Source organism: Epargyreus clarus, unplaced genomic scaffold (assembly GCF_041222505.1).
Source record: "Epargyreus clarus isolate Ecla_fem2 unplaced genomic scaffold, WU_Ecla_fem_2.2 ptg000016l, whole genome shotgun sequence".
Classification (NCBI taxonomy): Eukaryota; Metazoa; Arthropoda; class Insecta; order Lepidoptera; family Hesperiidae; genus Epargyreus; species Epargyreus clarus.
This window is the reverse complement of record NW_027332224.1, coordinates 726,837-741,383: the sequence shown is the minus strand read 5'-3', so window position 1 is coordinate 741,383 and position 14,547 is coordinate 726,837. Positions and strand designations below refer to the sequence as shown.

General features: G+C 36.9%; 1 protein-coding gene across 1 annotated transcript in view; it reads right to left on the bottom strand.

The window, feature by feature from the left end:
- Positions 1 to 2,710: 2,710 nt before the first annotated feature.
- The window catches only part of pwn (calcium-binding EGF-like domain-containing protein pawn), a 44,008-nt gene continuing 32,171 nt past the window's right edge, over positions 2,711 to 14,547 (bottom strand). Inside the window, exons 10-20 of the mRNA XM_073081634.1 lie at positions 11,183 to 11,299; positions 9,764 to 9,911; positions 9,302 to 9,380; positions 8,732 to 8,866; positions 7,254 to 7,379; positions 6,308 to 6,416; positions 5,813 to 5,881; positions 5,646 to 5,734; positions 5,092 to 5,180; positions 3,746 to 3,858; positions 2,711 to 3,037 (exon numbers count right to left, since the gene is read on the bottom strand). Of these exons, the coding sequence (XP_072937735.1) occupies positions 2,915 to 3,037; positions 3,746 to 3,858; positions 5,092 to 5,180; positions 5,646 to 5,734; positions 5,813 to 5,881; positions 6,308 to 6,416; positions 7,254 to 7,379; positions 8,732 to 8,866; positions 9,302 to 9,380; positions 9,764 to 9,911; positions 11,183 to 11,299 (1,197 nt within the window). The 3' untranslated portion in view covers positions 2,711 to 2,914. The remainder of the gene's footprint in view (positions 3,038 to 3,745; positions 3,859 to 5,091; positions 5,181 to 5,645; positions 5,735 to 5,812; positions 5,882 to 6,307; positions 6,417 to 7,253; positions 7,380 to 8,731; positions 8,867 to 9,301; positions 9,381 to 9,763; positions 9,912 to 11,182; positions 11,300 to 14,547) is intronic.

Genomic DNA, 14,547 nt, shown 5'->3' with positions numbered 1-14,547 from the left:
TGAACAAACTTCTAGTAACATTTTGATTTTCTCTTATAGATGTATAGATAAGTAAAGATTACTCCTAACAAGAAAATGTACCCAGTTTTTAGAATTGAAATAGTTGCGTAAAAAAGTTTTGCCACGTCTCTGTGCTAAAATGTTCCTAAAATATTTGAAATAATTATTTATTATGTAAATTACGCAGTATTCGTTATTTATTCGTAAATTTTCTCTAAAAATGTTTTTATTTGTCAAGAGTTCAAAAAAACAACTTACTGATAAGCCGTTTGTGGCTTCATTGAATTTCAAGGCGGCGAAGTATCTTTACTAATCTATGCATAGATGGTATAGTCCGCGCCAAACTGCTAATCCGCTCTGAAGTTGTTGCGCACAACTACAAGCATATATTCCGTAGCAAGTAAAGGCATACTAACGCAGCTATGTACCTACCCGTGGGCGAGAGCGGACAGTGGAGGGTGTCAGAAAGGATCCTGCGCTGTCTTCGTCCCGCTAATATCTACAATTTGCTATTCGACGCGACTCGTTTCTATATTCAGAGCGGACTAGCAGTTTAGCGCGGACTATACTTACGAGTAGAGTTTTACTTTATTCTGCTGCCAAGTTTTGGTGCTAAGGGCTTCGACCAATATTTGATAGAAGGCTAAGGGTAAGGAAAGGCAGATAAAAGTTAAAACTGCTTTATATTCTTATTTTTATAAGATTGAATTATTTTTATGAGAATGCAGTCCACCTGATGGTAAGTGGCTCCTGCTGCCCATGGACATCTGTGATCAACCCCAGATAGGATAGATATTCCTACCTGAGGTCGGCCACAGATGCGCCGCTACCCCTGCCGTCTGCTACTCCTATATTATAAAAAAAAGAAAACACGCTTTTATTAGCTTGAGTTGTATCTACGTATGTATCTATGTAACGGAATTTTTGAACTCGATTTTTACCCACTTTGAACGTTCCGATTAATTTAAAATTTTGAACAATTATCAAGGACCGATGACAGTACACGATTTTAATAATTTTATCCCATTCTCCTCATCTGGATCGTCTGGAATCAGGATTAACGATTTTCCTTATGCTATTTTAGCGTGGTTTTAGTTTTTAAACTATAATTATTATCGCTTTAGAAATGTACCTAAATGAAGAGCGTAAAATATGTTTTTTTTTTTTATAGTTAGTTTTTTTATAGTTTTATAGTGCTACCTGATGGAAAGTAGTCAACGCCACCTATGGACATTTGCAACACCAGAGGAGTCGCCAATGCATCGCCGGCTTTGTATGAGAGCTCTTTTTGCACCTTTTTTTAAGAGCCCCATGTCATAGCGCTCCGGGAATACCTCAGGAGGAAGCTCATTCCACATCTTACACGTCCGCGGCAAGAACGTCCGTGCAAACCGAACCGTGGAGGACCGCCACGAGTCCAGTTAGTGTGGATGGAACTTCATCCTTCGGCGAGTGGTGCGATGGAGGAATGCATGAATGAATGAATGAATTAAAACAAAAGCGTTTTTTTTCTTATTTTATCTTTTATTATTAAAACAGTACACAAATAAAAACTAGACAATACAATATTTATAAAAAATACATTCTACATTTAAAATACGATTTACATTATAAATGCAATTAGTAACAAAAAATGACTATTATATCAATTGATTGTAAAATAAAAATATATTTTCGTAACGCATCACTTTTATTTCTATATTTGATTGTGATAAAGCAAAAAAATACTAAAGGATTTTTTTCGAAAAATACTTAATATTAAAACGATATGTTTTTTAATATACATTATAAAAATCACAAAATACAATTTATTATTATTATCGTATATTCATAGGTCTATATTTTAAGTAGCGAGACAAATGGTTTCATAAAATGTTTAATTTTATTTCCATCTGTGACAGATGCATACATTTACATATCCTCCTATCAATATGACTTTACGCGTGTGTGGGTGGGGAGATAACTGTATTTTTTTAAATTTTACCATTTTACATTTTCCCCATAACTGTCAAAAATTGTAGATTTTTTTTGCCGCTTTATTGTGAAGTGGTTGTAAAATAAATGACGTCAAAAATAAAAAAAAAAAAACAATATTGACCATATATTTTTTGGAATTTTATTTAAATATTATAAAAGGAATGAAGTCAGTCTATATAACATACTATAATTACTTACGTCATATTTTTATTTATCTAAAATCCGGTTAAATGCACTCTTATATATAAAATATATGTACAAAAATATCTTTTTAATACTAAAATACGATATTAAATATATTTTCTTTTAATTTTTATTATATAAGTAGAGCCCTTATTTATAAAAAGGTATAAAAATAAAGGCGTCCTTTAAAAAGGCAGTCATGGACCTTCAACTCTACATAGGATTGTTATGTCCTTTAGATAGACAATGTAACTGTTTCACATTTATTTTAATAAATAATTTAACAAGTCACTTATTTTCAATTAGCCACAAAATTTCAGTTACAACCTTTAAAAAGGCCAACAATATCATTATAGTATAGTCCGCGTAAAACTGCTAGTCCGCTCTGAATATAGAAATGAATCGCGTCGCTATAGCAAATTGTATGACCACACCGGCTCGTAACAACTTCAGAGCGGACTAGCAGCTTGGCGCGGACTATACATATGCGTTATTTTTAAGTTTTATCCTTAAAATAAATCTTTATTATAACTCAAAAAGAGGTAAGTCCTTTAAACAGTAAATTAATTAAAAAATGTTTTTTCATAATACACATTCGTTGCTTATTAAAAATTAAACATTTGAAACAATCTTTTATTATTTTACATGTCCTATAGGAAGCACATAATTATTTTGTTTTTATATAAGCAAATGTTTTAATGTTTCGTTGTGTATAATAAGGGCAGCTTAAGTTAGGGACATTGATAATTTTCAGTTATGTCCTATAAAAAGGCGGTCCTCTGCTAACGGTGTAGGTTGATAAGGGAATGCCCTTGCTTCCGTATATGGGTTCCGGAGCGTTTTCATACTCCACGTCATAGTAGATACCGGTTTGATTCTGTGAAAAAAATCTATATTATAACAACACTTTGAAAATAGTTATGAGATATTATGAAAATAGTTATTAGTTATTATGAAAATGGTTGATAATAGTTATTAATAACATTCATTGAACTTAGAATTAAATAACATAGAACTTAGAATAAATACTTAGAATTAAAAAAACTATTTACTTATTTCTTCATTTTGTTTACATTTTATAAAAGTTATTGGCACCCACCTGTTAAGCAATATTACATGCTTGTGTTAGGTATTTTTTATATTATATGTATTTTTATATTATAGAAATAACAAACGATCATATAGTCCATTTGAAGGTAAGTGGTGACTGTATGAACATTTATAATCAATCTCAGATAACTGCTCTATAGTCCTGAGGATAGCCAAAAAAGAGTTGCTACCCTTGAGGAGTAAGTTTTACCTTTTTTATTTTTATTATATTATAATATTAGAGTAGCAGACAAGCATTCAGTCCACCTGATGGTAAGTGGCTACTGCCGCCCATGGATATTAGTAATCAACCCCAGATAAGATTATTATCCAAGGTTCCTACCCAAGGTCCTACAGATGCGCCCCTACCCCTGAGGACTAAGCTGGAACGCCTCGGAAAAGCACGTCTCCCTTACCACACCCTTCAAACCAGAACACAGCATCTAACTCTGTTATTAGGCAGAATTAGTCCGTTTATAATTTAAGTACTACTTACATGCATACTCCTAGCCCTAGATTTAGGTCTAGGCACCAGCAAATCAGCTCGATCTTGGACGTGGCTGGACGCTTCAGAGCTGGTGGAGTCAGCTGCCATGTGGCTGGTGTAACCTGAGGAGTATAAACGTTGGAATTAAATATGTTTCTCGGGGTAAGATTTGTTATCTTACTATGTTACCTAAATTTAGATCTATAAACTTTTATAACGGACTTTTAAAAGGACAGAAGACCGATCTGAGGTATTATCGATGTGTTGGTACTAAAAAGTATATTATTATTATTTATTAATATTATAGAATAGAATAGAATAGAATATGTGTATGGATCTGTATGTAAGTATGTATGAACATACATAAGTTAGACTTCTACGGCGTTACTACATATTATTTTATGTACGGTGCATATAACAATATATTTTTTAAAATTGATTATGTAGCTGGTTACAATCAAAAGCATATAAATTATGTGTAAAAATTAAAAAAAAGTGCATTACTATTATTTTTATTTCGTTTTATGTACAAATATGTACAAATTTAATGGTCTCAAAAATATTTGATTGCTCGCTAAATATTGATTGATTTAATAAAATAAATCTATTTGTGGAGTTAAGGCGCCGTAATATAAGTTAGTGCTAGAGTATTTTTTTTTTATAATATAGGATTAGCAGACAAGCATGCAGTCCACCTGATGGTAAGTGGCTACTGCCGCCCATGGACATCTGTAATCAACCCCAGATAGGATTAGATATACCTACCTGAGGTCGGCTACAGATGCGCTGCTACCCTTGAGGACTAAGCTGGAATGCCTCGGAAAAGTATGTCTCCCTTACCACACCCTTCAAAATGGAACACAGCAGCGCTTAACACTGCTGTTATGAGGCAGAAATAGGTGTGGCGGTGGTGCCGCCGGAGTCGAACCACAAAGGGTTCTACCACCTTTAGAATTATTAAGTTAGTTATAATAAAGTCATCAAACTATCAACACCCCTCTCAATACACAAGAGCCTGCGACATCACTACAAAGAAAACGTGTTTGATTGACTCGACATGACATGTTTGATGAACGCCTGATAGTAATAATCAATCTTAACCAATTCTTATATAATACAATTACAATTTTTGCTTAAATAGTTACATTTCAAACTGTATTAGTATTATGTGCAAATAAATAAATAATATAATATAATAGAAAGGGGCATAAGTAATTATTTGATTGATTGATAAATTAACCAATCAATTGTCATTGATTGATTCAAACATTAACTAGAATCGATAGGTAAATCGATAGAAATAATATTTTTTTGATTGATAAACTGATTAAAATATTGATTGATCGATAACTTACCATACATATTGTGGTGTGATGCGGCTGTGTTCGCGCGGGACGCCACTGTGTTTAGAGTCCCGGTGTGCAGGTTGCCGTGGAGACCCATCCTATTATAATAAACATTATTTATGTAACTCAGTGTACTTATGAACAAATCTTTTATGTTTTATTATGAACTCGAAATACCAAATTAACAAGCGGTCCACCCGATGGTAGGTCTCTGCCGTGCTGTCGTAGGAGGCGACTAAGAGGGGGCTTCTGGGGTTGCGGGCGGCAAGAGTGGGAGCTCAAAATGTCCAGCTAGCGACCCCGGGAAGGACGGCGGTATGTGTGGTCGCATACCATCGTAAACACCAGATGGTGTGGGAGGAGCCAAAAGTGCTCCCCCAGGGCAGAGCCCGATCGGGGCATTGCGCTTGGAGGACTCCGGTTGTGTTCCCTTGGAGATCCCGAAGTTCTCCAACAAGCGTTGAGGACAGCCTCCCGGGGGTTTTAGCACGGTAAAAATCCCACATAACCCGGCGTCGCTCCCAGGGAATCTTCAAATGTTTCTGGTTTAGATATATGCTTACCTAGGCAGAGGTACTGGTGGTAGTGTAGGGTAGCCACCGAACATGGCCGACGATGGCCGCGTCACCATTGTCTGCACAGGGTCTGGCTGCTGAAAATAAAAAAAAATTTTTAGACTTTTTCATTTTTTGTTTTTTTTTTTCTTAATTTGCTTATTAGTGAAACTTACGGCATAATGGTTAGCTTGAGCCATTGCTTCGGCGATTTGAGCCCATCGCATTCGTTCTTCTAATGTCACCTGGAAGGAAAATAATTAATCATTACAAAAAAATTACAACTAAACAGAATTAAAAATAGGAGGGTATAAAATTGGTACAAAAACTATTTTTTATGTGAATCTAAAAAATAAGCAGCAGTCCACTATGAAACCGAACTATAACTAATAAAAAGCATGAAAATGATCATCAAAAAAAAAGAAAATAATTTAGATTCGTAAATAAAAATATCCTACCACAGCGCCACCTACCGGGTCGAATTATAACTAAGAAACGCAAAACTGACTACAAGGAAAAATAAAATTTGGCACAAAAATAAAAACTGCAAGGAAGGAAGGACTGGGAATGGAAGGGAATGGGAAGGGAACTGGAAGGAAGGCAAGGAAAAATAAAAACTGATTTCATTTAAACAATGAATAAGTAAAGAAAATAAACAATTAAATCTATACCTGGTACGGTGGTTGTCCAACCGGTGGTGTTTTGATGGTGTTGGCCGCCATGTAGTTGAACACAGGGGACCCCATGCCCATGGCTTTCTGCTCGCGTGACCATTTGCGACTGCGAATTGTTCAAATTATGCAAAATTACAAATTGAAAATTTCAATTGGTGAAAAATTATATTAATAAAATTACAATATAATTTACGTACTCAAAAATTATTTCAAATTGTTATAAATTAAGATAAAATTATTAATTGCACAATTCTTTTAATTAAATAACAATAATAATTAGTAGATTAATTGAATAATTATTTTTGCAGAATTTATTAATAAATGATGATAGCAAAGATTTAAGAAAATAAAATAAAATTATTCATTGTAGAATTATATTTTTATTATTTAAGGTAGATAATAAAGTAACCTACATAGTATATATTCGATAAGTATATTAGTTTAGGTAAGAACGGAAAGACGGTGTTAATTAAAATGTTAATGTGTTAATATAATGAAGAACCCTGGGGGTTCTACCACCTTCCAGGTGGTAAGTCGACCCCTTTGTGGTTCGACTCCGGCGGTACCACCGCCACACCTATTTCTGTTATAACAGCAGTGTTAGGCGCTGCTGTGTTCCGGTTTGAAGGGTGTGGTAAGGGAGACAGACTTTTCCGAGGCGTTCCAGCTTAGTCCTCAGGGGTAGCGGCGCATCTGTAGCCGACCCCAGGTAGGAATATCTAATCCTATCTGGGGTTGATTACAGATGTCCATGTGGGGCAGTAGCCACTTACCATCAGGTGGACTGTATGCTCGTCTGCTACTCCCATATTATAAAAAAAAATATGAATTAAATGGATCTGTCATCCGAAAACACACTATTAGAGAAATTGTAAAAAAATTTAAACTCTAACCATTAATATCAGACAACATTTAAAATTGAAGTACATGTATGGTAGCTTACCTCCAAGCCATCAACGCAGCGAGTGTGAGAGCGATGACTAGCAATGCGGCAAGAGAGGCCCCTACCGCCACTCCCACCACCTCACCGTCCACCTCACAGGTCGATCCGTAGTAACCGGCTGAACAGCTGTGGACATAATAAAATTGTAATTAAATATAAGTAAAAAAAGTAAAAGTTCAAACGTGTGTGAAGTCTACTAATTCTTACTTATATAAGAGGTGAACTTTTAAGTTCTTGGTGAAAACGCATTTATGATCTACTTTAGGTAAAACCTGAGGTTTTGATCTGTTTGAGATGTCCATTAATGGCAAAGATAACTTACCATCAGGTGCAGTCACCTGACGCCTTACTTACATCTATATATTTTTTAAAGATTGTACTTCGCATTGTAACTTCCTTTTAAGGTATTGATCTGGAGCGTTCCAAGAAAGATATAAAAACAGCTCTCTTTCAAGGCCAGCGATGCATTGGCGATTCCCCTGGTGGCAGCGACTGCAGCGTCGCGCGTCGAGTGTTGCCTCACGTCGCACACACCTGCCACCAGGGACACACACCTGCAGTAGGGCTGCCCGCCGCTGTACCGACACGTGCCCCGCTCGCTGCACTGCGACGCGGCGCACGCGCGGCACTCGCGGCCGGCCAGCGACTGCAGCGTCGCGCGTCCAGTGTTGCCTCACGTCGCACACACCTGCCACCAGGGACACACACCTGCAGTAGGGCTGCCCGCCGCTGTACCGACACGTGCCCCGCTCGCTGCACTGCGACGCGGCGCACGCGCGGCACTCGCGGCCGGCCAGCGACTGCAGCGTCGCGCGTCCAGTGTTGCCTCACGTCGCACACACCTGCCACCAGGGACACACACCTGCAGTAGGGCTGCCCGCCGCTGTACCGACACGTGCCCCGCTCGCTGCACTGCGACGCGGCGCACGCGCGGCACTCGCGGCCGGCCAGCGACTGCAGCGTCGCGCGTCCAGTGTTGCCTCACGTCGCACACACCTGCCACCAGGGACACACACCTGCAGTAGGGCTGCCCGCCGCTGTACCGACACGTGCCCCGCTCGCTGCACTGCGACGCGGCGCACGCGCGGCACTCGCGGCCGGCCAGCGACTGCAGCGTCGCGCGTCCAGTGTTGCCTCACGTCGCACACACCTGCCACCAGGGACACACACCTGCAGTAGGGCTGCCCGCCGCTGTACCGACACGTGCCCCGCTCGCTGCACTGCGACGCGGCGCACGCGCGGCACTCGCGGCCGGCCAGCGACTGCAGCGTCGCGCGTCCAGTGTTGCCTCACGTCGCACACACCTGCCACCAGGGACACACACCTGCAGTAGGGCTGCCCGCCGCTGTACCGACACGTGCCCCGCTCGCTGCACTGCGACGCGGCGCACGCGCGGCACTCGCGGCCGGCCAGCGACTGCAGCGTCGCGCGTCCAGTGTTGCCTCACGTCGCACACACCTGCCACCAGGGACACACACCTGCAGTAGGGCTGCCCGCCGCTGTACCGACACGTGCCCCGCTCGCTGCACTGCGACGCGGCGCACGCGCGGCACTCGCGGCCGGCCAGCGACTGCAGCGTCGCCGCGTCCAGGGTTGTGTCGGGACACGAACATCTGTTGGAGACACACAATACTCGTACATAGTCTAGCGGAATATGATTGTCGAATGGACTAAGTATGATGTCTTTAAAGTGAAAGAATGGAAAAAATGGTCGGAAATTTAAAACTGATTCTAGCTCTCGCCAACAATGCTTCTTTTTCAGAAAAATTATAAAATCACATATATTATTTAAAACTTAGTAAACGTGAAAATTTTTGAATTAAAAAAAAAAGAAAATTACGTTACGTTTCAGCCGGACCACTTTCGTTACAAAAATGGTTTAAGTGTAGGTACTTCTAATGGAGATGTATATTAAAAAAAGACTACCGATGAAATAAGAAAATGGGGTAACTTAAAAACAATATTTTTTCGACAATAATAGAGTGTTAATAAACATTTCTTACATAAACATTTAAACAATAACCATTTTGTACACATTATTATCTTACCTAAAAGCTCCCCAAGTGTTGGTACAAGTTGCTAACTGATGACAGTCGTTTAGGTCTGGAGAAGCGCATTCGTCCACATCTAAAGAAGATTTAAAAAAATAATAAAACATAACGAAAAATAATACACAAAATACACTGAGAATTAACAATAAAAAATTGAAATATCATTTGAATTTCAATTTGAGATTTTAGGAAAAGAAAAATGAATTCTGAATTTTAATGAGAAAATTAAATTTATTTTAAATAACTTTAAATTTTTGCTTTTAGAATTCAACTTTGAAATTAAATTTAAAATTTGTTGTTACATACAGACGTCAAAAATTTAAAATTAAATTTTCTATATTTATTTTAAAATTCCAATTTTACCCACCAAATAATTTTAGAGATTTTAAATCTTGCATTATTTATTTTACAAAAAAATAATTGAAATCCCATATTCACGCGATTATTAATTTTATTTACCTTTAAGCGGTAACACAGCTCCAGCGGGAGTATCCACCCACAAGGCAGAGGCACCAACATTGTTAGACCTCCGCCTGATAACACCCAGTATGTGTTTCTGTATGTCTGTTGCGATGGCTGACCGTTGCGTCTCTGGAGTTTCTTGCATCTACAAGGAAAATAACAGTATTTTAAATGTTTGAAGGTAGAAAACAACATATTTTTTTATTTATTTATTTCCAAAATTGGTACACATAAAATACATTTAATTATAGCTTGCCAAACTGTACATACAGTTTGTTGCTCAGTGTGTATACACATGTTTTGTACCCCCTTATATTATAAATATAAATACTAAACCAAAACAAATAATAGAAGAAAACAAAAAAAAAAAATTGAAATTGAAATAATATGATAGTAGTCAGATTAAATAAATAATCTGACTACTATCATATTATTTCAATAATAAGTTTTTTAACTTTGACTTTATAGTATGCAAAACAATTTTTTTGGTTTGTCTCATTTCATCTATTTTATTATTATTTTAGGAACTATGTATTTTGTTGTCCTTTCCTCATAGTAATTAATAACCCTTGGTTGCATAAATGTATTTGACTTGTTATACCTACTATTCTGTCTACTTTTTATTTCTACATTATAATCTTCACTGAAATACTGTTGATGCGCAATCATATAACTTTTTTATTCACTGCTATTTTGTTAATTTTTATTTATATATGTTCGACTGCGTGCCACTACCATTTCTTACTCTGAATTATAGAAGCACTGCTACACATGCTGTGTTCTGGTTTTAATATACGAGTTACTTTAGTCCGCAGGGTAGGAACGTTGTGGGCGACTTCAAGAGGGCCTTCAATTCTACAAGCAGGGGTTACATCATCAGATACAGATCCTATATGATTGAGGGTAACATTGAGGGTTTTTAGCATAGATTACTAAAGATTACTCACTCCTAACAAGAAAATGTTTTGACAATTAAAATTGTCACTGTAATCTATTTTCGTTTTTGAAAAATATTATAAAAATGTAGTTTTTAGATCATTTACGAATGAAACGATGTTTCTCCGCACTTTTTCTTCGATTTCGTGTTTTTACACCACTTAACTGCACATGTCGGCATTGTTCCGCGTAAATTACACCATGACAGCCTTTATAGTTGCTTTGACATTCAAAAAGTGATCTGTAAAGAACCTATTTTGAATAAAAAAAATTGATTTGATTTGATTTGATTTGATATGGCTGACACATGTTACATCGGAATACTGAAATGTCAGTATTCTACAACCTTCTTAAAAATTTTATATTCCCATACCAAAACAACTGGTTCCTTAAATTTTATATTATTCAAAGCAAAGTCCTTAGTTTATTAAAAATATACCTTACCCTAGAACTCGGATTATTAAGCGTATCTTTACTTACCAAAACAGTGTAGTTGACAAAGACCCCTTGGTTGTCCTGATCACCTTTGTGAATGGAGTTGACTGACCCACTCACGAAGTCATCTGAGAATGGCGTCATTGAGAACGCTGAGTCGATCTGCAAATAATTTGAGAGATTTAATGAAATAGCAAAAACGGAAGACTTTATCAAATAGTAGAAAATGCAGCATGCAATTCACCTGAAGTCATTTTCGTACAGACATTTGTTTCAACTGTAAGGATGTTTGCGATTTTTTATCACAGGTAAGAAAAAATAAATGAAAATTAAGTATTGTTGTTTTCAGGTATTTTTTGACTAAAAGTTTTTAAAAAACAAACTGTAGGTAGTTTCATACAAAAACATACACTTTTTAATATTATTTAATCGTATGTTTTCTATACATCTGCTATTTATTTATTTATTTATTTATTTATTTACATGCCAACAGCAACACACACAATACATTATATAGTACTTAAAAGTACACTATAGTAGTATTAATAATATAAGGTTCGTATGAGTGCCAATTATAGGCATGAACAACGTTTATATATTAGTCTGTATTTTTAATTTGTATGGAACAAATCGAACCATACGCAACCATTATAATGCTGACTGAGCATGGTAATAATGAAACAACCGCAACTGTTGCCCACTAGTTTCAATCTGTGCCATTTAACTATGATATAAGTTCTACTGATATAAGTAGTGGGACAGTAATGGGTTGCTGATGATGATGATAAGTGCTACTTATGTGCTAAAATTTTATTTTTTAAAATAGATAATGTATCAAAGAAAATGTCGAATTCCTTATCTATATTGCATAGTCGGTTGTATTCGGCGCAAATTCGAGGAAGAGGGGAGTGTTTGAGGATGTTTGTTCTACACGCAGGAATGTGGAAAAGTTTACTAATGTGATGGCGTGGGTACCGAGAAGGAACGTTCAGTTTAACGTCGTTCAGTAGACTGTTGGAAACTATGACTCCACCCAAAAGTTTTTTGAGAAATAATATGTCTGCAAGTGCGCGACGTTTGTGTAGTGATGTCATTTTAAAGTGTTCTAGACGAATATCATAAGTTGCTCTGTGTGAAATATCAGCTGCATGGAACGCCAGGTGTCTTGTGAAAGATCGTTGGATGCTTTCTAAGCGCTGTGAATGTATACAGTATTGGGGATTCCAGACTACAGACGAATACTCAAGTTGACTCCTTACCAGAGCATTGTAAAGAATTATTTTTGTTTTTGGAGAAAAAAACCCTTTGGTGTTTCTTTTAATAAAACCCAGCATTCTGCCTGATTTTTTAATAACAGTATCAATATGAGATGTAAATTTGAGATGTGTATCTAGTGTTATGCCAAGATCTCGGATTTCAGTCACCTCAGACAAATTTTCACTACTTAGGATATATGAAGACTTAATAGGTTTGTGTTTTCTAGTATATTTTATATGGAAACATTTTTTTAAATTCATATTCATACCATTCTCTTCACACCACTTATTAATTCTGTCAAGATCATCTTGCACAAGCTGGACATCTTTTACGGTTTCCACTTGTCGGTAGATCTTTAAATCATCAGCAAAAATAGAGAATTTGCAATTTTTGATGGCTAATGTAATGTCATTTATAAAGACAGAGAACAAGATGGGGCCCAAGTGAGATCCCTGTGGAACTCCAGAGTCAGCGCAATACTCGCGTGATTTATATCCGTTAATTGCCACTACGAGAAGTCTTTTTGAAAGATATGAGTTGAACCAGTCCAACAGGGAATTTTGTACGCCAAATTTGCCTAACTTGTTTATTAAGAGATGATGATTCACTTTATCGAAAGCACTGGAAAAGTCTGTGTAGATGGCGTCAACTTGTTGGCCTTTGTCAATTTGCTTCGTTAGATAGGTGACGAGACACACTAGATTGGTTTGAGTAGAGCGTCCACTTCTAAAACCATGCTGGTGTTCGGATAAAGCCCGATCTACGTGTCGCGTGACGATCGGACAAACTAGCGACTCAAATAGTTTTGAAAGACATGACAAAATTGAAATTGGTCGATAATTCTTTGTGTCGTGGATATCACCACGTTTAAAAATTGGAACAATTTTTGCTCTTTTCCATTCGTCAGGAAATACGCCGTCCTTTAGGGATCTATTAAAAATTATAGAGAGTGGTAGGGCGAGAGCAGACCCACATCGCTTTATTAATACTGGAGGAATTTCATCAGGACCGGCTCCTTTGTAAATACTGAGCTTTTTGATGGCCCGTCGAACATCATTTTCGCTTATTACAATGCAGCATAAGTCGTTCGTAAGTTCCGTATAGCTTGATTTCATTAAATCTGATGACGTCTTGCCAAATACCGAAGAAAAGTTACAGGCAAAAAGTTCAGCGATGTCAGGAGCTGATTTTGCCACGCGATCGTCTAAATGCATTTCTGATGGAATTGTTGAGTCACCGTTTCGTCTATCCTTCATAAACGCCAAAATATTTTAGGATTTTTTGCGATGTTAGATTCTATCATTGTCTTGTAACTTTTTAGACACATATTTTGTAATTTGTGACTACGTTCACGAAGAATTTCATATTCAAAATTATCGCGTGGGTTTTTATATTTACGATACTTTTTTCTCAATCTATTCTTTTCGGCAAGCAATCTAATAAGTGACCTGGTAAACCACGGTGGGAATTTTGTATTTCTAGGCTTGGATATTGGAGTATGCAACTCTATTACTTTAATAAGATGTTTGTACAAAATAGTGGTCATTTCGTTAACATTTGGAGATCTATCGAATTCAAGATTCCAGTTCACGTTGTTTAATTCTTGTATAATTTTAGTGTAGTCAGCTCTGAAATAATTATACCTAGGATATATACAGGGTTTTATGAATGTAGGTTTATGATCAAATAAGGAGATAAGGAGAGGAGGATGATGTGGGTCAAGTCTGCTTAATGTATTAGGCGATTGAGTAACATGCACTGTATTAAAATCAGAGAGTACAAGATCTAATAATTTGCCATTTGTATTTAATACACCATTCATTTGTTTTAAGTTATTAATAGATAAGAAATCGACAAAAGTATGTCCCAATTTACAGTTATAGTTACTCGGGACATAAGAGTCATCATCTAAGCGCCGCGACCAACTAATAAAACTTAAATTAAAGTCACCGATGATTATTGTTTGATCGGATTTTTCAATAACTTCATTTGCGTTGGTTAAGAACTGTTTGAGAGAATCCAAATTGACAGGTGGGGTTAGGTACACAACACATATTGATATAATTTGTACAGTATTGTTATTTCTTAATTCTATTGTCACCCACAGATCTTCTTCTTCCGATTCGTATTTAAGAAGGCGACATGACTGAATT